General features: G+C 39.3%; 1 protein-coding gene across 3 annotated transcripts; it reads right to left on the bottom strand.

The window, feature by feature from the left end:
* Nucleotides 1–1,449: 1,449 nt before the first annotated feature.
* LOC131253710 (uncharacterized) lies at nt 1,450–27,242 on the bottom strand. 3 transcript variants are annotated; one of them, XM_058254838.1, is made up of 15 exons: nt 26,898–27,241; nt 19,479–19,606; nt 19,076–19,208; nt 17,770–17,926; nt 17,598–17,676; nt 15,721–15,761; nt 15,452–15,568; nt 15,226–15,306; nt 9,833–9,895; nt 9,664–9,715; nt 6,722–6,796; nt 3,253–3,300; nt 2,997–3,032; nt 2,828–2,902; nt 1,450–1,834 (listed from the first exon to the last, which is right to left on the bottom strand). In XM_058254838.1, the coding sequence occupies exons 1-15, from the start codon at nt 27,061–27,063 to the stop codon at nt 1,772–1,774; spliced, it is 1,314 nt and encodes a 437-aa protein (XP_058110821.1). In that variant the 5' UTR covers nt 27,064–27,241; the 3' UTR covers nt 1,450–1,771. The 3 variants fall into 3 exon arrangements, with proteins under 3 accessions (XP_058110821.1, XP_058110822.1, XP_058110823.1); XM_058254839.1 differs by lacking the exon at nt 3,253–3,300 and having other exon boundaries at nt 26,898–27,242; XM_058254840.1 differs by lacking the exon at nt 6,722–6,796 and having other exon boundaries at nt 26,898–27,242.
* Between the last annotated feature and the right edge of the window lie 491 nt (nt 27,243–27,733).

Raw genomic sequence — 27,733 nt, 5'->3', positions numbered from 1 at the left:
GTTAGAGCAAGTTTCTAATTGTATTTAGAGTTAGTTTCATTGTTTTAGCTGGTTTCATAATTTTGTTAGGAGCATGGAATTGATTTCTATGCAGCATAAAATTGCACCTTTTCATTATTTTAGCAGAGAGACTCCCGGATTTAGTTTGGTAAAAGTTGCCATTGAAATCTCTCATGTGGATGGTGCGGATGTGCCTTGGATTTTTAGGTGATTGACGCATACAAATCCATCAAATTGAATAGGATGGCTATAAGATCAGCCAACGCTTTATGGTACAGCATGTTGTGTAGTTAAGGAACAAGTTTATAGGATGTGTAGCTGAAATGGGGATGTAAAGATGGATGAGTGGCAAGACAAGGATGGAATTAGAAATGAATGCATTTGAAAGAACTTAGGAGTATCACCAATAGGCATGAGTTTAGGTATATTTAAATGGTTTGGCTATGTGCAATAGAGACCAAGAATCACACCAATTAAAAGTGAGTCAGTTCATGTTGGAAGCTCTAAAAGGGCAAGGGGAAGACCAAAAAGGATGCCAATGAATGTAGTAAGAAAAGACTTGGACTTGTGATCGAATTGATAATATAGTCCTTAATAGAGTGGAATGGTAGAAATGATGACGATGATAATGCAAATGGTAGTTTGGTAGAAAGAATGCCATGGGAACCTATGGCATGCTCTCTACCAAACCCTCCTTTAATTAAAACTCCCTTGGGATGCTTTCTACCAAACCCATCTTTAATTAAAACTTCTCATGGCGTGCTTTCCACCAAATCCTTTAATTAAAACTTTTGAATCCAGCAACTAAGCGAGCCAGATGAGTGGAAATTGAAATTGTCTCAGCATCATCTAAGCCTTATCCTAACTACTTGGATAGAAAGATTTGGCATTGTCTATCCTACCTAAACCAGATGCAGTTGTTGGATGGTTACAGCAGACTATTCTCCATCTTACATCACTCCAGTGGTGCAACTTCTCACTTGCCAACATCTGATTTATGTGTTGGGAAGCAACAGAATCGGTGGATGATATCTTTCTGCAATGCAATTGGTGGGTATTTTACTAACTAAAATCATTTCATATATGCTAAGGACTCCCATAGTCTGTTGTACAATCTCATTGCAGGTTAGTCATTAGGGCCCTCTGAGCGCCCTTTCAGCCTCGAGGTAATTTTCTAAGGAATTGCTATCTTGTGGGGCACTTAGAAAGAGCACAACAGGAACACAGCATTTCATGACCCTCTTTCCCTGCAGAAGTAGCAGCCACTTGTTTGAAGCACTTCTCGAAGTTAATAAAACTGTTCGGAAGCTTCAAGCTTCTCCTTTTCTTTCTTCTGTTGAAAAGGAAATGAGATCTAATGCTTAGTGTATTCATCCGGCAAGGGGGAGGACCGGTCGGCTTTTATCTCATATCTGACAATTTATCAACAAAACAGGAAGAGAAGAGAGGAGAATTTCGGCATCCTCGTGCTTTTATCAATGGCTAGAGAAAAAGAAGGCATTACACAGATTAGAAACAACATAAAATAGGCCCCACAAATAACAATAGATTCCACTGATCGTCGTTCACAGCTAGGAATACAGATTACAGATTGTGTTGCGCATCTGCAGCAATAGCAATAACAGCCCCTAGGATTGACCGGTATAGTCCACCAGTCAATCCCAAGGACTTGAGCAATGGCACACCAGAATGGTCGGCATTGAGAAACACTCAGAGGACAAACCAAATCCTTTTTGCCACCCAAGGTGGACCCCCTTTTATCCTTCAAGCTTCAGCCTGCAGTTTGCGGAGTTTCTGCAACAGGAGGTATACAGTCCACTTTGTAACGCAAGTTCTGACAAGGAAAACAACAAAGAAGTCAGCTGAGAAGTTTTCCATCTCCCTAAACTCATAAAAGTAAGTGATTTCTTCTGCTAAACAAAGATCTACTTGAGAGCTTGGTTTTATTTTTTAAACACCCTTTTTAAGGATCTATACAAGACAAGACAATTATCCGCGCACTATTTCCATGTCATCTAGTTGAAGGCATCTCTATTCATTATCTGAATTATCAGGTCTTTGGCCTCAGCGAATGTATAACTTGTTTCCTTTTCTTTTTTTTCTTTTCTTTTTTTTTGAAATGGTGATAAAATTTATTTCAAAGAGACCAAAGGCCTAGAGAATTACAAGAGCAAAAACAAAAGATTTGTAGTTTTAGTTTTTTTTTTTTTTTTTTTTTCGCAAATGTATAACTTGTTGAGGAGCAGAATTCTGCACATAAGGGCCCTTGATGCAGTGAAACAGACCATCGACCTAGTGGGCCCACCATGGATGCTGGATTCCCAAGTGCTAGTGGAGATCCTAACCCTTTGTCAGTTGCTCCTGTACACACGGATGAGAAGAGGAAATATATGGGAAAGGTCCAAATTTGAACGAAAATAGGCCAGAGATCAAACGGTTAGGATCTACCAATTAATAGTGGGAACCATCAAATTGACGAAGTCGATCAACAAACATGGCCCCCACATGTGCGGAAGCCTGCTCTCAGAATATCAATTGTTGAGGCTCAGGATCCTTTTAACTGATTAGCACTTCACACTAGACCAACACAGGATGACCATTTACTTTTGGGCAGTCATGGATCTGAGACATCTTCTCAGACCCAGCAATGTTTCCAGTCTTGCACCTTCAGCCATAGATCACCGAAAGAAGGGGGAAACACAGCAGTTTTGTAGTCTTCCTTCCTCTTTTTTTCTTTTGGAAGGTAGCTTTGGAGTCTATTGGCATCAAGGCGCAATGAAAGTAGTGCACACAAGCAATTACTTGACATTTTTGACTCTGGACTGACCTTCTTGAAAAAGGTTGAATAGGAATTGTCCCATATGAGTTTGTAGCAACCAGTCATACATGCAGAGAAGTTGCCCTGGAAGGAAATCCATGGACCCAACAAGGATTTAAAAACCAACATCACCGAGCAAAATTGCAGTTTAAATAACCAGAGGAATGTATTAGCTTACTTGGTCAGACTCGTAACGCCGGTAGGGTAAAATCATCTGCAGTATAATGTCCAGCAAGTTGTCCATGGAAAGAGAGTAACAATCACAAAAGGTTATAGTTTTCTCAATAATAGGTTGATAGCTTAAGTCTGGCAGATTCCTTTGTCAACAAAATAAAATTACAACATTTGGCTGAAAAAAATATGGACTGAAGGAAATGTGGAATTTTCAGAAACACAGCGAATAACTAAGAGCAAATGTGCGCAGCAAGACTTACTGTAATTTGCCCAGAAGGGCTAACATACTCCACGCTAAATCCAATGTCCTGTCCATAAAAGCATGATATTCTTATCGAGAAAATTTACCTTTTAACAGCTCACAGATTTCTGAGCAGAGAGAAAAATTATAGTAAAAGGGAAGAAGCTAATTCAAGAAAGTAACTGCTCTCATGTATGCAATCAAGACAAGCTCTTACCATCATCTAGAAGACATGCATGTGTTTTAAGGCAATGGAAACGTTATCCATTGCCTCCTTTTATTTTATCACTAGAGCTTACCCAGATTACAAGCATAAATGCAATTAATATAATATCATCTGATCTTAGTTGTGGACAACAAAGACATGGTTTTGAAGTCTCAACAGAGACAGAGAGCTTCAAAGGCAGAAAAAGTCAAAATTTGAAGGTCCGATGAGAAGCAACATGCATCCAATGCCATGCGCCAACCCCTATGCACTCCTAGATGCTACACATGTGCCAACGTGGCACACAAATTGGACATCTGAGCATACATAAGGTGGACCTCACATGCAGATGATCTGGTGCAAAGATCAGGCCATTCCACACATCAGGCATCTGGCACCTATTTGAAAACAATGGATGGTTTCAAAAACTTGGCAACTGTCACATTCAATAGTGCATGTGTAGACGGCATAATGATTGGTCTGGCCTGATATTTGCACCAGAAAATCTTTGCAGTGACATTCATATGACTCACAGATCCACGTCCCCCACAAACCATGTCAACACATGCATCACATGTAAGTAGGGTGTGTAAAGTGGCTAGCAAACCTCCGAAAAGGATGTGCTTTTTTTTCTGAATCAGTGAGATCATCTCAAGCACGCTTCCCAAAATGACAAATACCCTTCGAAATGTCCATATTATCTCTTAGAATCCTCTCATATCAGTTCTCAGGAGGGTTTATGATATTTGATTATGGGAAACTTTTTACCCCTACTGCATAGATTTAAAAAATTAAAGAATAAAAAAGAGGTGCATTGGTTTAGATGGCATGCATTAACACCACATAGGTAGTCCAAGATATTTGATAACCGTTGCACAATGGTGATTAAGAAATAAAATAATATAACCAAAGATGTGTATTTCAAGTCAAATACAACAAAGAATTTCAATCCAAACTACGAAACGAAACTTGGACATGGAAATTAGGAACATGTGAGCATTACAAGAATACATTGCTTGATTCCAGAAAATTTCACCACATTAGCAAACACATAGCAAATTCACTCCATTTTAGTAAAGCATAGCCATGTTGGAATCAGCACTGGAACCCATGAACATGGCTATACTTGATCTGCAAGGCCATTAAGAGCTTTTTTTGGCAGCATGGATTTTAAATCCTATGGAACCCAGTGAATTTTGCAACCTGTGGAATTGAGTGGTGGACTTTGCAAATCAGCTTTGAGGTGGCAATGCAAAAATGGCTCTTTGAGGGATTTTTTTTTTTTTTTTTTGAAAGATGATAATTTCATTAAAAGGCCAAAGCCAATATGTACAATAGAATGGTAGAAACAAAAGAGCAAAATACTACTTCCAACCCGACGGAAATTGAAACAAACTATTCGACCCTGCCACCCATTCTATTACAAAAGATTTAGCCCTCCTGAAAACATGTATCGCTTTCTCTTTCTTGTTTTTGAAACACCAGCCGTTTCTTTCTAGCCATAGTGCCCAAAAACCTGCTAGACAACTCAGTCTCCATATCTTTTTCTCTGATTTCCCTATACCCTCTCCATGCCAAGATAGAAGAAAATTATCTATTGAGCCCGGGAGCACCCAAAGTACCCTGAAAAGTTGAAAGCAAAGGTCCCAGACCTCCCTTGTGAAAGGACAGTGAAGGAACAAGCGATACCCTGAAAAGTTGAAAGCAAAGGTCCCAGACCTCCCTTGTGAAAGGACAGTGAAGGAACAAGCGATTCACTGATTCCGCATCTTGGAAACAAAGAAGGCATATCAACCGAAGATTTTGCACTTTCAACTCATCTCCCTTACAAAACAGAAGCGTATCGTCCGTGTATTGTAAATGCGAAATCTGAAATTTTGATCTGTCCACCCCAAATCTTTCCACCAAGCCTATCTCTTCTCCTTTCTCATTAAAGGATTTTGATTCCTCTGAAATCCAAAACCCTCAAAATCCTTGCTACCTAAGGACCAACAAAAAAATTGAAATCTCCATGAATCCCTCTAAATCCACATTGCCAAACGAGCCCTAAGAATAAGTAAAATTTTGTCATGATGTATTGACTAGGATTATCTTTGATTCCCATGGTGTGGCATTGATACAGTCACCTTCATTTCAGAAATGCCCCATCAAAGATGGACTGAAAATATTCAAACCTTTCAGAAGAGCCTTGGCTTCATTTGAATACTTGATATTGATCGAAGTGGAGAGAGCCACTCAATATTCCCCCTCTGTTCTCCAAAAGCATATGCTATATTAGGCAGTCCCTGTTTGCCAACCAAATTATTTCCCAACTTTAATTTCAGTGATTTTCCTCTCTCTGTCTTGTTATGGCTCCTCCATTCAAGTTTCTAGTTTATAACACCACCATCAGCTGCCCTTGACTGCTTGCAGTTGAAATCTAAAAAGTGCGCTACCAAAATCCCTATTTAAGAAACCCAACAGATAAGTAGTCATCTTTTGGGCTCAGGCAAATTAAAGAGTATCCGGCTATATTTTCTTGGCTATCGAACATCATTTCCATTTGACCAGTATTCCACATGTGTATTCATGTGAAAAGCCCATCTAATTAACAAAATTTTACATAAGAAAATTGATTAGATGCATCAAACTTTGTGGGATTTAGAAAAAAAAGGTTCAAATGTAGGTCAAATATCTAGCTATTCTCTTTCGAAAAGTTGATGTTAAGAGTAGCTTGAGACTTTTTTTTCCAGCTGAAAATGACAGGCATATCACTTACCCAAGTCACCTATGGTAGATACAAAGTGATGGTATTCCCGGAGCATAAAAATGCATCAAGAGACTTTGATGATGTACAATGCTGAATGTGAAAGGGCCACACAAGACTGTAAGGTTGGTTGATTTGTTCAGAGTGGTACAGAAGTCTGCTAGTGTTGTTGCATGGTCATGACATTGGATTTGTGATAGGTTCCTTTCCAGTCTGACAGATGCTCCACCAGAATCAGCAGTGCACTCGCATGAAAATTTTTGGGAGGGAGCCCAGGTTTGACAGATGTATGCAAACAACCTTGAAACGTATTCATTTGAGATCTTATTGATTACAAAGTTGAGCAGTTTACTGCCAATCGATAACAAACAGAAAACAATGAAAGAACTTGGCAATCGTGACGCCACTGGATGAATTGTGGCAGAAGCATTAAAACTGAAAAAGAACAAAAACCACATCCATGTGGCTGTGCATAAAGAATTATGAAAAGCTTGCGATATATATTAAGACACTGTGTAAAGGTTTCCATGACAATACCATGCTCATTTTCCCTTGGGCTAATGAGAAATCCCATGCAATGTACGAGTTTACAGATTCCACAGTCAGCGAGACCTGGAAAAGCAAAGGTGATTGACAGATGTGATGAAGGTGAACAAAAAAAATTAAATCCAATTAGACACATGAAATATCATATTCTAGACTATAAGATGAAAAATGAAAAGCGAGCAAAATAGCAAAAAATTCCCAAGCAACTTATGGCGACTAATAAATAAAATAAAATAAAATTACGAAAAATTGATGACATGGCACGAATAAAGAAGTGACTTATTTTCTTGACAATAAAATCAGTGTAAATTAAAAGAATTAGAACATTCTGTTGTAGTTGTTCATCTCCTATGGATGGGGAATCTCTTTCAAAGAAGAATGACAAACTATGAACAAAACTCAATACCACCTCTTAGTTCCACATTGAGATATTTCATTATCAGCAAGGCCACAACATAGAAGCCATTGGAATATGAATGGGAGTGATGGAGCAATCCAAGTTGGAGCAGATAATAGGAAAGTAAATAAATTTTGATAGATAAGTGGAGTGACACCACATGAAACATGGAGTCTCACCAAAGGGTTCCTATCAGAGATGCAAGGAAGGGTGTGAAGAGATTGAGGAAAAGCACCATCTTCCTCGAGTGATAAAAACCTTGAATCCATGAGGGTATTTTCTTGAATCCACAAGAAAAAAGAGATAAAACTCAAATAATTTTTTATTCAAATAATGTTTAATTGTCTTTGATTACTCCATGAACATGATGACCACGAGCTTCATCGTTGACCTCAAGTTGCTCATTATTATGAACAAGGGTCCATTCAAAGTCTTCCATCATGCGGTCAATCACTGCCTACAGTCTTTTCATGGCTCGTAGATTCTCTCATTGCATCGCCTCAAACATTGTTGTCAAAGGATAAACCCTGGAGCACCGTCCATGGGATTGGTGTCTGAACCTTGGTTAGATGCCATTGAACCGAGGAAAAGCCTTGCTCTGATACCAACTGACGTAGGGAAGAGCGTGAAGGGATAAAAAGAAAGATCTGTCTACCTCAAGTGAATAAGGCCTTGAATCCACGAGGCATAATGGTTCTCGAATCCACAAGAAAAAAGAGAGAAAACTCAAATAATTTTTTATTCAAATACTGTGTAATTGTCTTTGATTGCTCTATTACATCACTAATAGATAAGAAAAAATAAAGCATAATTTGTAATTACCAAAAATAGCAAATTCCCAACCCTAATTAAGAGTCCTAATTCAACTAAAATAAAATTTGCACAAAATAGTAAATTTGGCCAAAATAGAAAATCTAGATAAAGCTTACTAAAGGAGCAATTTCTAAAAATAAAAAATCTTAAAACTCTAAAAATAAGGAAACATGACAAAAATCAGAATGACTAAAAATAGTAAATTTTCCTAAAATCTCGTTTTGAATTGGTAGCGCGCGTTTTCTTGTGAAATGGACTGACACGCGGGTCAATTCACTCCGGATGGCCTGTTACAGTAAAGATTGATAGGTTGTGCATCCTGTAACGATACTCGGATCAAAAGTCATGGCCAATTTACGGTTCACCTTCTTTTGGTCCAACCATGCTAGGAATGTACCTATGCCATGTCCTACATCAATTACAATCCTAAGGCTAAAATCTCGATTGACACTACCAAAACCATAGGTTAATGGCCTATCTTTTTTGTCCAGACCATTCATCAAGACCATTGATAGGATCCAAATATTTAATCAGCTCAAATTGGGCCCCTAGTATGGCCCAAATCTTCAATCTGGATGGTTGGATCCAGAACTTCAAACTAGACAAGTCAATAAGATGGATTTTTAATTAGAGCTCTTGTATGTGCCTAATCTTAACTCGACCAACAATGGGGCCACTCCTGTTATCCTTGCATCAAGGAGGAATTAGTCAACACCTATCAATAAATTGGAGGACAACTTGTGAAATCTGAAATGAGTTTATTGCCATGTGAAATCTGGAATTAGTCAACACATCTCACAAGCATCACCTCGTGGGCCACCCCACCCCTAGTGTGATGATAGGGTGCATCCTTGGAGTCATACCAAGATGCTCCCACATCATCCACCCACACCGGTGAGGAGACTCAATCCCTGGGCTCCCACTTTGATAGCGAACAACCGGCCAACACACCAAAAGCTCCGGAGCTGTTGGGGGAGTACTGATTTACCCCTATATTCTGGCTCTCCCAGGCAAACCCAAGAGAGTCCTCCCCGTGGGCAACCCCCCGCATCGCAAGGTCCCACAATGAGTCCTACCTCGTGGCCATCCTGCATCTCACAAGTCCCACCCTGTGGGCCAACCCACCCCCAAGCATGGAGATACGGTGCATCCTTGGTGTCACACCTAGATGCCCTCGCATCAGTACTACAAGAGCATGTTCATGGCTTGGGAATTCCTCTTAGTGTAATCTTCCAAACTTATTAACAAATTCCTTTTTCTTTTTCTTTTTTTTGAAGGGCTGTCTTGTGATTTGTGTGAGGCTGTTTTGGCCATTTCTATTTGGTAGAATTATTAACAAATTCCGTTATTCATCAAAACGGGCAGGCGGAGATCTTTACATCATCTTCATCTGGGAACATAGTGGTGCAAGGAGACCCCCAAAATGCTATTAAATGGCAAGTTCTGCAAGTTCTGAACTGTGGAAATTGCCTTCTATTTTTGGTGAAGTTCATGATTTAGCTTCTAACCTTGGCAGATGCACAGGAAACATAGCAACAGTGTTCATCTAAGCCTGGTAGATGCACAGGAAACCAGTTATTGAAGCCAGTCTTTTTATTTGTTTATGGCATGGATTCATCAATTGTCATATACTTTTGCTCATCTAAGAAGCCATGATGCTCCCATCAACAAGCACACATCACAATCTTCTGGCATGAAACATAAATCTTAATATAAAACACACCTCATAATTTTTTCCTGCAGGAACAATTGCCTCCTTGTAATCATCCTTTTTCCTGTAAGAAAGATCACAGGAAGCAATGTTCAGTTGAAGTGCAATGTCTAATGCCTCAAACCACATGCTAATACAAAATAAGCCAAACCATAAACACTACAAATGAGTGAAAATCTACCTTGATTCTACTGCACCAGCATCCTCTGCTGAAATAAAGAAGGGGGCATTTGCAAAGACCTCACTGTAGGGCATAAGCTTATCAGTCAAAATATCTTAATTGAGAAAAATGGCAAACAGTTGTAGAAAAAAGAAAGATAAAAGTATTTCCGTTTCAAGTATGTTCATACCCGAATTACATTAATTCTTGTATGTTATGAACACGTAATGATGTCAAACAAGGTAAACCATTAAATTAATTAAATATATTTGAGGCCAAAAAAAGAGAAGGCGATTCTCAGTTTCATGGGTTCAAGGACCATTGACGATCAGCGATGATCAAGAAACTGCTTGAAGAAGCAGACGAGCTGAAACCATGGGTGTTGTTATGCAGTTGACACCACCACCAAAAAGACTCAAAAGAATCAGAATAAGGGTATTTTTAAAAAATATTTAAAAATACATAAAAAGATGCGAATCGTTTTTTCACTGATATTGCTAGAATAAATGAGATCCGCGAGTTGCGTGCATCTTCAGATAAGTCAATTCCAAAGCAGATACCAAATCTAAAGATGGAGGTCAGTAGTCAGTAGGCCCTTCTTTGCGATTTGGGGACAGCATCCCCTTGTTGTAGCATTATTGCATTTCTTATTAACTCTTCTTAATTTGTGATGCACACTTCCTATAACCACAATGCAACATATGCCATGTGTCCATATATAAACGAGACTCTTCAAGGGTTTCTTGAAGATGGAAGTGTGCATTTTATAATAACATCAAAAATTGTAAGAAGTTCAACTATTAACTCAACACAAAATCTGGTGGGCAGCTGATCTTAAAACTGTCGCCAATCTAACCGTTACAAGCCAGCCCCAAGTTGCCCAGAAAAGGCGAAGGCCCTGTCTGGTAGATGCCTAAAAATGACTTCATCTCATTTTATTGAACAATGATTATATATTAGAGACACTAATCTCTGTAAAGAAATAAGTTGAATTTTGTTTGTGAGTGATAGGAAACAAAATTATTAATAGGATGAGAAGTATAAACCCTACTAGCCTAACAAAGAGCAATAGAAAGGTCCAAAAGCAACAGAATCGTGGGCGTTGGACCTGTAGAGTTGGGAATAGAAGGGCGGAGGTCACTAACTGTTGTTTCCATAGCAAAGATTCATCTTCTTTCTCCTAATGTAGACCTGCAGCTTTTTGGGCTCATCCTTTGGTTGCTCAAATTGGAAGAAATGGGGATCAACAATCATTGGAAGAGCAAATGACTCATTTTGACGCGGGGGGAGTGACATTTCTCAAAACATGTTTTCTAAACACAGGACAGTAGCATTTCTAATCTTTCTCCCAATGAGCATATCCCAAGAATGACACTTGGTAAAATGAGAACCCAACTTGGTTCTAGATTTTCATTAGATATGTGAAAAACACATGCATCTAAACGCTCGAGGGGATAAGGAGAATAAAGGAAGGTCTAGTTACAAGACTTCTAATGGATATTGTTCATCTAATACTAGCATAGACCTGATGTGTATCATATAGGCAGCAGTTAAGACTTCTTCATTGCACAAGAGTTTAGGAACCTTCATTTCCAACATAATAAATCTAGTGACCTCCAAAAGATGACGATTTTTCTCTTGGCTACCCCCATTCTATTGAGGTGAATATGAACACGATGTCTGAGTTCCATAACATACAAAATATTTTTGTAGATCATGAGATAGATACCATTGAGCATTGCCGAAGCAAAACACTATAATATTTTTTTCTCGAACTGGTTAAAGATCATCTTATGAAACATCATTATAATAGACGGCATTTCATCCCATAAAGTAAATTTATGTCACGTGAGAGTGATCATCAATGGAAGATATGAAGTATCTATAACCAAATACTGAATCAACCAGGGCTGGTCCCCACTCATCATAATAAACAATACAGAAACAATCTAAACATTTTAGTACTTGAGTAATACTCAAAAGGAAATGAGGTTCGAGTATGCTTAAACAATTGGCATGATTCGCATTGAAAATCTAAATTTTTTCTAACTTATTCGGGAAAAATAACTGAAGACACTTAATAACCTCCAAAAGATGACAGTTCTTTCTCTCGGCAACCCCATTCTATTGAAGTGCACCTAATCACTTGAGTGTTCATCAAGAAAATCAGTGAGATTACTACAATGATTGTAATTTATGTTGATGACATTGCGTTGACGAGAAATAGTGATGAGAACATTTGGAAAGTCAAAAGATACTTAAAATAGACATTCAAGATTAAAGATATGGGTCCTCTCAAATCTTTCCTTGAGATAGAAGTCGCTCGATCTAAATGAGGCATATTTATCTCTCAAAGCAAATGTCTTCAACCTTCTTGATGAATCTGGCATGTTAGGAGCCTGTCCAGCGGTTCCTCCAATTGAAGTGAATCCTCAAATACATGATCCTCATCCAGGTTTGTATCAATGTGTTGTAAGACAGTTGATTTACTTGACTATCACATGGCTCGATATTTCTTGTGCGGTTAGTGTGCCAATCAATTCATGTATGCTCCTTGCAGCCCATCGTCTTGAGGCTACTTGTCAGGGGTGTCAACAGGTCAGGTTTGGGCCAGGTCCTATAGTACCCATACCCAGGCTACCAGGTTCGGGCCTTGCCGGGTCCAGGTCTTGTTCTTGAAGACCTAGACCCAAATTCGGTCAAGTTCAGGAACTGGCTAGGTACTGGTCAGCTCTTTGGATCCAAGTTTCAAGTTGAGTTTGGCAAAAAATAAGAGCATTTACAACGCTCAATCTTCAGTTCAAGCTGTAGGATCTCGGGCTAAAAAACTTCTCATTGAATGGGTGGCTAATGTTTCTAGTCTTAAGGGCTGTAATCTTTTGTTTTTAGGCATGTAATGTTGGTTCTGCCATCTCAGCAGAACCTTTTTGTTTATTTTTCTCTTTAATAAATCGTTACTTCTAAAAAAAATAAAATAAAATAAAAAATAAGAGCATTTACATGGTTAGGCCACCTGATGAAGAGCTAGATGGCACACATGTGCTGCTTTAACACATGCATGGTGTGCAAGGTATTCCATAATGATAACGGTGGCCATAACAACCACCACCATTACTGTTACAACATAGGCCACAATGGCCATTACTACTTTTAAAAAATCAAAATAATAACATAGCATAAAACGATTTCAGCCCTGTCACGGACCATTACGGGTCAATTTTTTTTTTCCATAACGGTCGTTTCAGCCGTTAACACATAACAGTTACCACCGTTACCATTACATAATGGCCATTACATAACTGTTTTGGAATACCTTGATGGTGTGTAAATGTGATCTCTTAGATTTGTGTGGCTTCAAAAACCTCATTTCTTTCACTAGAATAATCAATATATATTAAATTCATATAACTTTACTAATTAACTGGACCCCTCTAGAGCTGACACAACCCAACTTTAACTAGGTTCATCACATGAACTCGACCCAAAACCCAACTTGACTTGATTTGAACCGAGTCTAAAAGGTGAGGCCCGAACCTGACCCAGGACCTGGACCCATTAAAATCGGGCTGGGTCTGTTGGGTACTTGTGGGTCCATGTACCCTTTGACAACCCTACTGCTTACAATATTCTGCATTGCCTGAAATTTGCACTAGCAAGTGTCGTCTGCAATCCAATAACGGTCACTCAAATCTTAATGGGTATTGTGATGCTGACTGGGCCAAATCATCTGATGGTAGGAAGGTCACGACTAGATATTGTGCCTTTATTGGTGAGAATCTGATCACTTAAAAGAGCAAGATACAAAGAGTTGTTGCTCCATCTACCGAGGCTGAATATCAAGCAATGGCAAACAGAATCTTTGAGCTTTTATGGTTGAAGATGCTTCAATGCAAATTAGGATTTCCTCTTTCCACACCCATTCCTCATCATTGTGATAATCAGGAGGCTATCAATATTGCCAACAATCTAGTCTCCTATGAGCACAAAACACGTTGAAGTGGACTATAATTTCGTTTGAGAAAGTTGATTCTAATGATTTCATCTTGCCCTTTGTTAGATCTACTGATCAACTGGCATATATGTTTACCAAAGCTTCGAACTGCACTCGACTTCATACTATTTTGATCAAACTAGGCATAACATTTATGCTCCAGCTTGAGGGGGAGCTCGGAGAAATAAGTGAAATTAGTACATTTGTGTGCATAGTTAGTATGGTGGAGCACCAGATGTATTTATTTGCTTTAGCCTTGATAAAAGAACAGAGAGGGGTGTGCCTCCAACCCTAACTCTATTTTCTCTCAATTTCTTCCATCTCTTCTTCTGTCTTCTTTTCTTCTCTTTTTACAATCTCCTACATTCTTCAATCTCTAATATATAATTACTCTTAACTAATACATAATTACTGTTAACTAAAATCAGATTACTTCATTTTCAGGCGTCTACCAAACAAGGCCTAAGATGACAAACATTGGTGATGATGAATTAAACCCAAAATACAAGAAAAAGAGAGAATGTAGAACCATGAGGTATTGAAGGACTAAATCAACAAAAGATGATACCATACCACACTAGAGCAAGATGTCATCAAGCTATACTTGAACAACGTCAACATGTGTACAATTCTCAACTATAGTACTTGTAAGCCCTAAACTTATTTAATCAAGGAATATTCTCATTTGTGGAATAAAAGAACAGAGAAACCATATATGAAATAAACAACCTTTGCAAAAAATAGTCTGAAACATCATGCTATGGTTGGCTTGTGGGACCAAATCCTCTGAACACTGATTGTAGAAGGGCATACAACAGACAAGCTCCATGGGCCCACCATGACGCGTGTTCAACATCAAATTCATCCATCACTTGTGATACCTCATGTTAGGACCTGAGCCTGAAAATCAAGCTGATCCAAAACTCATCTAGCCATACCACAAGGAACGCTGGGGATCGAGACGCCCAGCACAGAAATCTTCTCAGCAACCATGTTGCTCATCCAACCCATTCATCTAGCAAGCCCCACCAGGATGAAGAGAAAACCCAAAAATCAGCCTGACCCAAAACTCAGGTGGAGACATTGCACGAATTTAGAGGTTTTAGGGGTGATTTTTCACTGTTCCAAAATGGTGTGGCCCACCTGAGTTTTGTACAGAGCTGTTCTTTGTTATCTACGGTCAGCATGAAGTGACACAACGGATTGACGGAGTGGTGTGACATACATTATGTAGGGCCTAGCAGAGCTCAGGTGTTGCAGGTTTTTCCTACAACAGCTGTTGCAGAGGATTCCGGTCCATGCTTGTGTTATATAAACAGACAACACAGTAGACACAACTGACTGTGCATTGCACAAAGAAAGAATTAAAGCAGAAGAGGCAAGCATTAAAGCTATTAGAGAACTCAGAGCGATGGCAGAATACCTGATGAATGTAAGAAATCTTTCGAACTCAGATGTGTAGACATCCACTGCTTGTTCCAGGAGGGCAACCTTCTCCTTCTGCCTGTACAACAGGAACATGAAAGAAAGAAGCACTGAGCCGGATAAACACACAAAAGAAGGCTGGCACAAATAAAAAATTGGGACCAATTTCAATGATAACATACAACATAACAAACTGAATAGTCATGTGAAGCAAGGTATCTCACAGTTTTCTTTCGTCAAAACGGCCCCAGGAAAGTAGAAGAAAGAATCGAATTGAGAGCACCATGTTTGTAAGGCTGTACAAAGATGGTCCATAGCGATGTCGTTGTTCTTCCATGGGCCTAAAGTACAACAGAATTGGCAGTGTCACACAAATACAGTGTATATGTAGTCTAAGCACATTTTCCATAAATAAATAATAAAAATAAGCACAAGCAACACATCTATGAGAATTTGAACAACTGATTAAAAGAAAGGCAAAGAGGGAGCATACCCCTGATCATCATTTATCTTTCTTACAAATTCTAGCAAAACCTACATGAAACACAACAAAATGGCAACAGAGTGATATGTTTGTTGTTAAAAAATAAAGTAAATAAAAAAAGAAACAACAAGTAGAGTCAAGTTTTTGTAAGTTTGTAACAAATGCCTGCTACGCTAACTAGGGGATTTTGTCTGCTATTAGATAGAAGCATGCAACCCTACAAGTGCAAAAGTTAATTAATGTCTACAACTGCTAATAGTCAAATGTCTGAGATTGTGATTAAATCATTTCAGAAATAAATTTATACCTTTGGTGGAACATCAACTCTTCGGTTTAACCTCACCCAAAAAACTTGTGCTTAAGTCAGCCTATATTCTGCTCCAATGCTTAAAGTAAAAAAGATATTCTACCCAAGTGTTTCTCAAATTTCATCAATGCAGCCAGACATGCTCAAAGAGGCAAGCAGTGTTGAAAGTATCAGTATCACTACAAGTTTCGCTGAATGGGGATAGGGAAACAATATTGCTATCGCCAGTAACCGGAAATTCAGGGAAACATAGAGAAAACGGTGGAATTTTACAATGAAACTTCAGGAGATACCTTATATATAATAAGTTTTCATTTAATGGGGGCCTAAAAGCATGTGTTGTCATAAGAAACCAGTCCAACCATCCCATTCATCCCATATATCCATCCAACCATCCATCAACCATCCAAACATCCATCAATATTATAGAATATCAACAATCACAATATTTTGCTGAGAAATCGTTGACAGCTGGAAAGGAAATGAAAGGCCATGGTCTCAATTTCGCCAATGTTGTGTAATGATAATATCGCGATATGATCAATATTATCATCAACAATTTGAACACCACCATGCACCCATTAAAAAAATGAAATTGAAATTTTTTAAGCAAACAGATTTTTGGCAATATCGAAACATTGGCGATATTATCGAAGTATTGCTGAGACACTGGCAAGAAAAGCGACACCTAGAATTTACATAGTCGAAAATATTGGTGATATCAATACATTAGCGATACAAGTGACGTTAATACATTAGCGATACAAGTGATGCCTAGAATTTACACAGTGATATTAGCAATACTGAGTGATACATCCCGATACCTAGAATTTTTTATGTTATTGGTATCTCTACTAGTGTTATCGGTGTTGCCGAGCTGGAGATATGGATGAGATCGTGGATATTTTGATAATATTGGGGATACTGTGAACAGTGGAGCCAAGTTTAAAGATGATCTACGTAAGACCTTGGCCCTTATCACTGTGGCAATCAAGAGTTTCTCATGCTACAAATGCTCAACGAGCCAACAAAAATGTGCCAAACACAGAATCTCTTCAAAACTTTGAATTTTATAACATGACATCCACAAGAGATGCAAATTGGTGGCCATGCCCAATGCTCAAATCAACAGAAATTAATTGGTATATCTGAGCTCTTTGTACAATTACATAGCAGTCATAGCAGTAATGGTGGTACCAATACACGTTACGGAAAAATGGCCCATGACAGCCTCATTATGGCCTGCGACCCAAAAAAAAAGGGCCATAACAGCCATTAAGGTCTGTATTGTAATGGCAACAGCAGTGGCCATTACTATTATGGAATACCTTGCTTTGTACCAAGTAAATTATGATTTGTTTAAGAAAATCAGTTACTTCTATAGAATTGACGATTTCTTCATTTGCCAGGCCAAGTTGAATTCAGAAGTCAAAAAACCCACTTCCCACTCGAGTGCAACATTTTGAACATTGGTTACTGCTAGTAGATGAACATTATGCAGTATGCATCCTAAATTCTTAAGGCAAGAGAAACCAGAATAATAATGCAGTATAGGCAGTTATGTAAATGCATGGCATACCTCTGGTACTCCAACCAAGTATTTCACAAGTGTTTTATAGACGCCTGCCGCAGCACCAAGCTGGGCTAATTGTCTCCGCCTGGAGGAGGACACTCGTCATGAGCATTTGAGGTTTACAATGTAATATGCCCATATTAAAAAGCTGATCTGAATGAAACAGAAGAAACCCCACCTTTCCATTTGCTGATACCAGAGTAAAGCATATCGATCACGTATGCTTCCACCAGAACTAACCAAAGTGTCAACCTCAGCTTGTCTATTCCTTTCTGAACGCTCCCGTTGCTGTCTAATAAGCGTACCTCGAAAATCCTGAGGCATATAGGTCATAACTGCAAATATATTTACAGATTCCCTGATCAATTGTCAAGAAAATATCTTAGCAATGTCCTGGAGCACTGAATTGATTGTCCACGTACCTACCATACCCCAAATAAAAATAAAAAATAGATTAATCGGTTGTAAAGCATTAGATAAATGCCCATTAAGAAACAATTTATCTGCTTTAGCAATAAGCAGCATATTTCCAACAGCCATATGCATATATCATAGCAGCTTCCCATCATCATCATCATCTAAGCTAACGCAGGGGCATTTTCATACTAGGCTCGAGTGGGGTGGTCTGTGAGATGTAGGGTCACACCTGGGGTGGGAGGCTTGTGTGAGGCGGGTCGCTCGTGTGAGGCGGAACCCATGTGATGTAGGGCCCAAGAGGGGGTTCGGCTGAGGACCTAACCCATGGGATGTGAGGCCTTGGCTATGAGATAAAGGGATGATTCGCCACGCTCTATCAGTTAGAGCTTTTAGAGTAAGTGGTTAGTTGTCCTGCATCATGAGCCCTTTTCCAACTAATTGGGGTCGGCTGCACGAGTCATGTTCCACCATTCCACCAAGCCAAAAAAATAATAGCAACTTGAACTGAGGAAACAACATGTGTACCAAGCAACCCAATGTGGTCTAGGGCATGCATCCATCAAGTCCATCGTGTACACTCATGACAGTCTGCTATATTAAATGGATCAGTGATGCCAAAATTGGCATGCGATTCAAATATGCCATTGAACCAAATTTCATGACCAGTAGAGATGCATTGTTGAGCAAAAACCCATTGAGAGAAAATCAGTACCAGATCTTTTTCATTTTATTTTTTCTTTTTTCTTTTTCTTTTTTTCTTTTTTGAGTTCATTTTCTGGGAGACTTTGACTGACCACAATAGTACGACTTGGGCTGGCTTTTCAACTACAATTTCTTCCACTTCAGTTTGTTTTGCACTTCAATAGCTATGACTCGGGGATTTAAAAGCTTCTTAGCTCCTCCAGTTGGCAGTTGTGATGATGGGAGTGGGATTAGAATTACATTGGAACTTTAAATTATTCAACAGTGACTTCCAAGTTTTTTTTTTTTTTAAAAATAAAAAAATAAAAATAAATAAAAAAACAGTGACTTTCAAGTAAAAGATGAAAAAATTTCTGAGAACCAACCTGTGTTAAATATTCTATCAGCTTGCTGGGATTGGAATAACTCTAATGTCTTCAATGTGTTACGTAATTTAACTAGGAGCTCTCTGATAGCAGCAGCAATTTCAATGTCTTCAGCTGTGGATTGTTGTTTAAGCTGCACCAATGAGGAAAATGAATAACAAAGAGGTGTCTTGCGAACTGAATTCATTTGCAAGAGCTGACGACAAAGGTCATCGTAATGGTGGAGAAAACCAGAATGCAAAACAAATGACTCCCTTGAGATAAAGTTTGGAAACAGCCTCCACTGACTGTGTGTGTGTGTGTTTAGAGAGAGAGAGAGAGAGAGAATAATGACTTCGCAAGAGAAAAATGAAAATAATTAAATCTCAAACACATGGTAAGGAATTGATAATTGATTATGTACCGAACTCGGCCAATGATGCTTGTCTAGTAAAAATAGTATTTCTTCTATATGTTCCCTATTCTTCCAGAAATTCTCATCAAGTTTATGGGGAGCAGGCAAATCTACTTCACGCACTAAGAGTTCCTCACCTTCAAAAATCAAGAAAAATCATGTGTCAAATTGCAACCAAAAAAAAAAAAAACCAAAATATGTAAGTAGCAACAACTGAACTTTTACCTTTAAAATGCATATTTGTTTCCATGAAAGGAATAGCTGTTCTCAGTACTTAACCAAAATTATCATATTGTAAAGCGAACACCCAGAGAAATAAATGGTCATTCTTGATGTTTAATGAAAATTATCATACTAAAAGGTATTTGAGCAAGGTATTCAATAACGATAATAGTGGCTGTAACAGCCAGCCCTATGGCTGTTACAATATGGGCCGTAACAGTCGTTATGGCCTTCTAATAGTTGCTTCTTTTAAGGAAAAATTGTATGGGCCCCATATCAGCATGTTATGGGGCCGTATTGGTCTGCTTGGTCCCGCATCTGCCCATTACAGGCCTTCTTTTTTCTTACATCAGGCGTTATGGCCCGTGTCATGTAACGGGCACCACCATTACCGTTATTTAATAGCTGTTATGGCTATAACATAACCGTTTTAATACGATGTATTTGAGACAAAAAATGCACGAAGCCAACGCAAAGTAAATTGTCATCATCTGAGGGGGTTGGACTGTGAACCAGCCCTGCATGAGGCTATCGTATAAGGCTGCTCGCAGCTAGTCAACAGTCACAATAATGCAGACTCAGGGACCAAGATGCAGATAACTCAAGCATCCTCAGAGCTTGATGCCCACGAAAGTTTGGAGCCAAAGCTCATTGTCAAAGCAATCTGTGTCTAGAAGTTTAGAGTTGAGACCCCTACGAGTCAGAAGCATCCGTCCTCACTAAATGTTAACAACCATGGCTAGCACGATTTGCGAGATTCAATTTAACACATTAAAGACGTACCACAATGCATTCGCATGAGCCGTGATTTATTAAATGCTTAAACAGCAGAGTATAAGTATCAGGTCATCATCTCATTATTATTAGCAAGCTATTCCAAAACAGTCATGTAACAGTGATGATGGTAACCATAACAGCCATTGCAGAAAAAGTGATTTGTGGCGGCCATAATACCTTTGCTCAGAGAGTGTGGGAGTTCTTCCTAGCAGATGCTCACACAGCCTGGGTTATGCAGGAGTCAGTTGAGAACCTCATATGGGCGTGGGATAGAGGGGTAAGCAGAAAGGCATCTAAAATTGTCTGGAGGCTGCTTCTTTTGGCTATTTTCTGGGCTCTTTGGAAAGAAAGAAACGAGCGGCACTTTAGAAATCGGGAAGCCTCAGTGGATGGGGTAGTCAAGAGGATTATGGGGCTTGCTCAGGAATGGGCCCCTTATGTATCTGCAGCTAGAGCTACCTCTTCTTTTTCATTTCTCTCTCTAGCTGGGTTTTGTATTCTTTTCCTGCTTTTTGGCGGGCTTCTTAATCAAATTGTTATATTTCAAAAGAAAAAAATAAAATAAAATCGTAAACACCGTTACGGGCCCATATCATAATGGTAATTGTGATGGCCATTACAACAACTGTTATCATTATGGAATACCTTGATCATTAGACCACCATTTCATTAAGGAAGCCAAGGGACTGTAACAAATACTGATCGTCAACAAACCATGTGTCAGGCACTCATTTCAATTTCAAAATCATACAAGGAATATCTGCAGAAGCTTGCGTACATAAAGGCATATTCACTACCCTTCACAAATCTTCTAACTTCTTCAAACTCATCCATTACTACTAAGAGAGCATTAACTAAGTCTAAAGGCAAGAGAGGACCATCCAAGATGCTTGCCTACAGAGCACTTTTGCCCAAGGGACTTCATCAGCACACCTACCCTTGGGCTTGAAGCCGAGACAAATATCTATCCTTGCTTCTGATAAAGCAGTAGAAACAGTCAGTCCCTATGTCTGTATAAAAAACCATCTCCAGATTAAGTGTTCATGAGCTTATGATTATAGAATGTTTTACTGCATCTACTCGCTTGACTTGGTGATTTTATCTCATATCCTAGTAGTCTGACCAAGCACCCGGACACCGAGCCCAATCCCCAAAAAACCTAGCACGCTCATACTCGAGTATGTGCCAAACTCCCAGATAGTGGATGCAATGAACAAAGGAAATACCATAGGCAATCACATAGAATAATCCACCATTGCATATGATGGAAGTCCAGGAAAAATCAGGAAAACTCAAACATTGCTTTTTTAAGAAATCTTACAGTTATAGGCAATCAGTGATGGATCTTGTGGATGAAATAATCTCCCTATCCCATACATAAAGCCTGTACCAATTTAGTAATTTTTTTCTCGGCCCATGCACACCTCGACGCACATGATGGACATCCAACTCATGCATAAAGAGACAACTCATGTAGATCACCTAGCCCAAAACTCAGTCTGCTCCACTCATCAAATGGGCAACACATGCACATTGAATGTGGACCATTAGAAACTTTGTTAAACCAAACGCTGATTTAGAACACATGTGACCCACCTGATGAGTGAATCAACATGATTTTGGCGAGGGCATCTACACGGGATCCTGCTAATGCACGGCTTAAATGTCACATGTGCTACTTGGCACCTATGGCACATGTAGAGGTGCATGTGGCTTATCAAAAGTCCAGTTTCACCCTGTCATATTGACAAAAGGGATACGGCAGGGGGGGGTGCGGGGAATCTAAATGGGGAGCCCAGCTGATGCATTGTTTGGATGTCTGTAACATGTGAGAGATTAGGAGCTATGGCAGAGGTGCGGGTAGGCTTACCAAAGCTTCAATGTAACTTGTTGATATTGACAAGGGAAATTTTAAATACATGGAATTAAAGAAAACAGCAATCAACGCATGATCATGGCATAACAAAAAAGAATGCAAGATACTGAATTGAATTCCTAAAACCATATGATCCTTTTGCAATTCTCAAAGCAATCAACATGGACGACGACAGCAATAAGAAACATGATGAGCCATTTAGAGATCAGCAAATGCATGAAATGCCATTTTTATATAAGGAACTAGGATAATGTGAGAACTTTCTACCATTTCCTATAGAGTTTTTTGCACACAACCGCCTACCTCTTGGGCTATTGACAAATTAGAGCCTGCTTTTAAAATAGTCCCAAACACCAACCTAACATTTCCATATACAGTTGGATTACCACCTCTGTTGACATTAACTCATGGTTGCCTAATGAAATGTTAACTTCGAAAAGTCATTCTTACCCCTGCTATTTATTGATTTCTATGGTTTTCCCCTATTTCTTCATGTTGTGGAAGATTCTTTGGCACGTAAGGATGGCTGAGGTCTACTGATACTGTTGCTGATATCCATGTTGTCCATCATTTTCGGTAGTCCAAGGTAGGCCATGAGGCCAAAATCCAAGACGATTCAAAATTCAGATGGGCCCCAAAAGCTGAAGAAAAATAGTTTTAAACAATGGTTGGCATTTTTGCCACCCACTTGCTTTGGTGTGGCCCACACGAGGGTACATTTTGAATGGTTTTGGAGCACTTGCCCTTTTGCAACTTGGCAAAACTGACAGACCAAGTGGATGTTAGAAAGAACATTATGGTGAGCCCCAAAAAGGTACCAATAGTGGGGATTGAACACCCACCACTAAAACACTCGAGGGCAACCGTGATGTTTTTTGAGAAATCCACCCCGTCCACTAGTTTGACCAAATAATTTTAGGAGGTGGGCCCAAAAATGATTTAGATCCAAAACTCAAGTGGGCCTCAACAGTGGACATTTCCAAAATAGTAGACACATCCATTGTAGCATAGCATCCCAATGTATTGATTTCAAGACCGTTCATTTTTTGGGTGGAATTTTAAGACCGTTCATTGTTTTCTTTCATGCATGGCCTACTGTAATCACTGACAGGCCCGATTATTTTGCCAGATGATCTAAATGATGTGTATCAACCGATACACTGGTCTTGTATCATTAACATATGCAAGGTTCTCACGAATAAAAGCAAGTAGAGGTGTATATGTGCATGTCATGGTTCCATAATCCATATCATTCCACTACAAGGTCAACATCCATATGCTACAATTGTGTTTGACGAAAAATCCTTCACAGGAGCTCTTTTGTTCCAAAAAAAAAAAAAAAAGGGCTACCTGAAATATGCAACTCATAGTAGCCTCTTTTTCTTTTTCTTTTTTGCTTTGTCATTTCCCCTCCAAAACCCTGGAACAGTATCACCCATCATACCATGGCTGATGCATCGACATCCACTAACACCACACTCAAGGAGACCCCAATATGAGCGGTTGTTGTTTTTTGTGCTGTCTTGATCATCCTCTCCATCCTCATAGAATCTGACCTCCACCACCATACCATGGTATGTTTGTATGTATGTATACATATATGCATCGCCATGTTTGTTCACATGCATGCTTTATGCGTCTATTCTAACATGTTGGTGCACACCTCAGTTTCTTAGGAGGTGAAAGTTTCTCAATCAGGCTATTCACAAGATGAGGGAGAGAGGAAGGGAGCAGTGTTTGAAATATCAGTAGCATGTTACGTATCGCACCCTTGGGATATGGATATGTATTGGTTATCACATGGGATATATTGGTTGTATCGTGCAATGTATCGTTGTTGTTGGAAACATGGGGAAACATTGGGAAAATGGGTCAAATTTTTCAATGAAACTTCAATGATTGTTACAAATGACATCAATACACACTTAGAAATCAAAACATTACCCAAAAAAAAAAAAAACAATTGCACATAATAGGTTTTCTTTGTATGGGGTCTTAATCTATGCATTGTCTAACTAAATTGATGCAAATATATTCGAAGTTTATTCATATAATTTATAAATGTAAGAAGACGTGTGGAAACACAAGCAATACATTCAAAAGCAAAAGAAGAATCACTAGATCAACTTACATACATGTTTGATTTTATGTTTGGACACAAAGATTGCAACCGATTTGTGAGAAATTGAAAAAAATTTATTTTTTTCAATTTTCCACAACTCGGCCCATCTCCTCCAAATCTTGAATCAAAGCTCCCATTCTATGATTTTTCATTCATGGATTTGTAACAATTTGACATTGATTTAACATGATTTACAGGGGGGAAAAAAGATCGAAAATAAAAAATGCTTACCAGATCGAACATGTAGGATATGTCTCACTACTTATGCATTTCGTATTGCACAGGTGGGATACAAGATATATCGTGGGATATATCGTCCAATATCATTGATACTTAAAACACTGGGAGGGAGGGAGGGTGGAGGAGAGAGAGAGAGAGAGAGAGAGAGAGAGAGAGAGAGTTGTATGATTTGATTTGGGTGTATTTGGTTGCACCAAATTTCATGAAATATCAAGAAAATTTACACCAAATTAGACTGATTAATCATTGTCAAATAACCACTTTCCCTAAAAGCTCAAGCCATTAGAGGATGGTGTATCAATGTATATCAAAGGACTTTAACACTCCCCCGCACATGTGGGGTGGAACTCCGCACGCAAACATACTAGGCAAGGGTGGAGGGACACTCACTCAAACCATCTCAAACAACCACTTTCTCTAAAAGCTCGAGTTGTCAAAGGATGGCATATTAATGTATATCAAGGGACTTTAACAATGAGATATCATGATATTTGGTGCAACCATACACACCGTTAATAATAAATGATTTGTATCATTATAAATGATTTTTCCTTCTTTCTTCTGAATTAGAGTTGATGGTTTTGGGGTTCAAATCTCTATTGTTCACAATCACAAAACAACCTATTTCGAAGATATTTGTCCCGAAGAGCATAGGTGATCAGTTCCTTCCAAAAACACAAAATTCCCAAGCAATGTTGTGGAGGAAGCTATTTGCCAAGAGAGGGTGAGAGTTACAAGAGAAGGAGAGAAAAGCAAGAGAAGCGAGATGGAGAGAGAAACGAGAGGGAGAGCGAAGCGATTGAGAGAATGGAGAAGGGAGATGGCTGGTTGCATTTACCATGGTTTTAACTATGGTAAATGCAACCTAACACCGGTAGGTGAGAGCATGAAATTAGGCCATTTTTGTTATTTTGAAGATACAGTTGTTGCAATTCAATCAAACACGAGACCACACGTGTTAATGAATAGCTCGCATTCGGTTAAACATGTGCGATTAAGATAGTATCGGGCATGACAGAGTCGTAATCGATTGGATTTGATTGAACACTTGTGACCCCAAGCACCAAATCAGTCATAGGATCAAACCTATGAAGGTTGATCTAACTGTCCAGCCACCAATGTGCAACGATCAGGCGATTTGCAAGGAGAGGGTTAGTCCTTCCGAATGAGATCTTTTTGCTTTGAGCTAAGGACTTTTATTTCAACGGTGATCGCGGTTCTCAGGTTTCTCAATAATGCAATAATGGACGATTAAAAGAATTAAAAATAAAGGATGGATTGCGGATTTTATCAAGACAAATAGTCGTCGCGATGTGACCAATGTGATCTTCTAAGTATGGAATCAACTTATTGGGGATCCAATGATGAAGGTCGTGGATATTTACGCTACTCCTAGGCGTACTGCAAAAATGGTCAGACAGTAGCAAATTTAAGCTATGTTAATCTCTGTACTTTCTACAACTTGGCTAGAAAGTAGAGGACCTAAGCTAAAACTAAGATAAGATAGGTGGTAGACTCACAAGAGTTTCAACACAAGGTCAGGGGTTCGAGTACCCATTGTGGTGAAATCCCACTAGATGAGTGACAACCATTTTTTTTTTCAAAATGGAGCAACAGGCACATGGTAGTCTGGCCCTCATGTTGGGTTATGCCTGGAGTTTGAGGCCTGAGGGTCAACCAAACCCCACCCAAACCCTGAGAGGACCCAACCCTTAACCTGACCCGACCCGAATACCAACCTGACCAGAATGTGCTCAACCGAACCCAACCCTAATCAAATTGGTTTGGCGTTTTCCAACCCGAGGACCTTGGCAACCTGACTCAAAATCGGGTTGGGTCAATCAACCCGAACCCAAGTTGCAGCCATAGTTATGCCAGACTGAAACTTCCCAATGCTACAATGCCTACTAATACGTTACAAACACTCAAAATTTAAAAAATAAAAAATAAAAAATAAAAAACAGAACACACCGATTCATCTGACCCATATCATCACAATTACAAGAAGGAATCAAAATCAGACAAAAGCGCGAACTATGCAATCAAATCAAACCAATTTCGATGCATTGCCGTTCATGGCAGTATAAAATCAAACTAATCAAATGCCACTTGAGATTATTTATAATAAAAAAATCAGAAAAAACATGCAATTTTTAAAATAAAGAAAGAAAATGAGAAAGAAGTAAGTTACTAGGAGTGGCGGGAAATTCCTTCAGCAAACCGTTGGACGAGGATCTAAGCTGGGCGGAGAGGTGGGAAACGTCATCGGATAGAGGAGGAAAGGGGTATTTATCGTAAAATCGAGCAAGAAATGCCCTCGTTATCGGCACCAAGCCTTCGGTGGAAGAAGACGCCATTGGAGAGGAAGAGAAGGAGAAGAACCGATCACAGTCAGTCTCGATGGATGGAAGGAGTTTTAAGAAACGGATAGGTTGTGGAAAGGGGAAGGTGGATCGAGCAGGACCGTCCGATGCTTATACGACGCATTCTAGAAGTGGGCCATGTCGATCGGTAAAACGTACGGCGCGGAAGGTAGAGAGAGAGGGAGAGCGTGTGTAGATAGAAGAAAATAGAAGCAAAGAGGAAGAAAGATCTACACCTGACTACCTGTCATCACGGTCAAAAAGTCAACACACGTGGTTTGTGAATTCCACGTCCCTTGGATAAGGTGTCTGGGGCACACGGGTGCGGTATCCAAGCCGTAAATCAAATTAGACTCACATTCAATGGCCTGGACCAGACCTTATGAGAACAAATGGACGGCTATAAATGAGTTAGTCAATTTGTTTCGTCCGGCTCAGAGACCGAATGATAAGTTGACCAGCCTGATTTCTGTGCCGTCGCATCGGACGCGGTTTGCCTGGTGACCAATATCTGCCAGCTACCTGGAAAGCTCTGCCGGCCCACAATGATATATGTGTCCATTTTCTCATTTTAATGCATGACCCCTAGAAAGAAACTGTAACGTCCTGAAATTCGGGGGTCGAGCATAACTCAGCTCCCGAGTTCCAAAACATCACTTATGCA

The sequence above is a fragment of the Magnolia sinica genome, chromosome 8 (assembly GCF_029962835.1).
Source record: "Magnolia sinica isolate HGM2019 chromosome 8, MsV1, whole genome shotgun sequence".
In the NCBI taxonomy this organism is placed as follows: domain Eukaryota; kingdom Viridiplantae; phylum Streptophyta; class Magnoliopsida; order Magnoliales; family Magnoliaceae; genus Magnolia; species Magnolia sinica.
The sequence above is the reverse complement of the archived record's forward strand: the minus strand, read 5'-3'. Positions and strand labels throughout refer to the sequence as shown.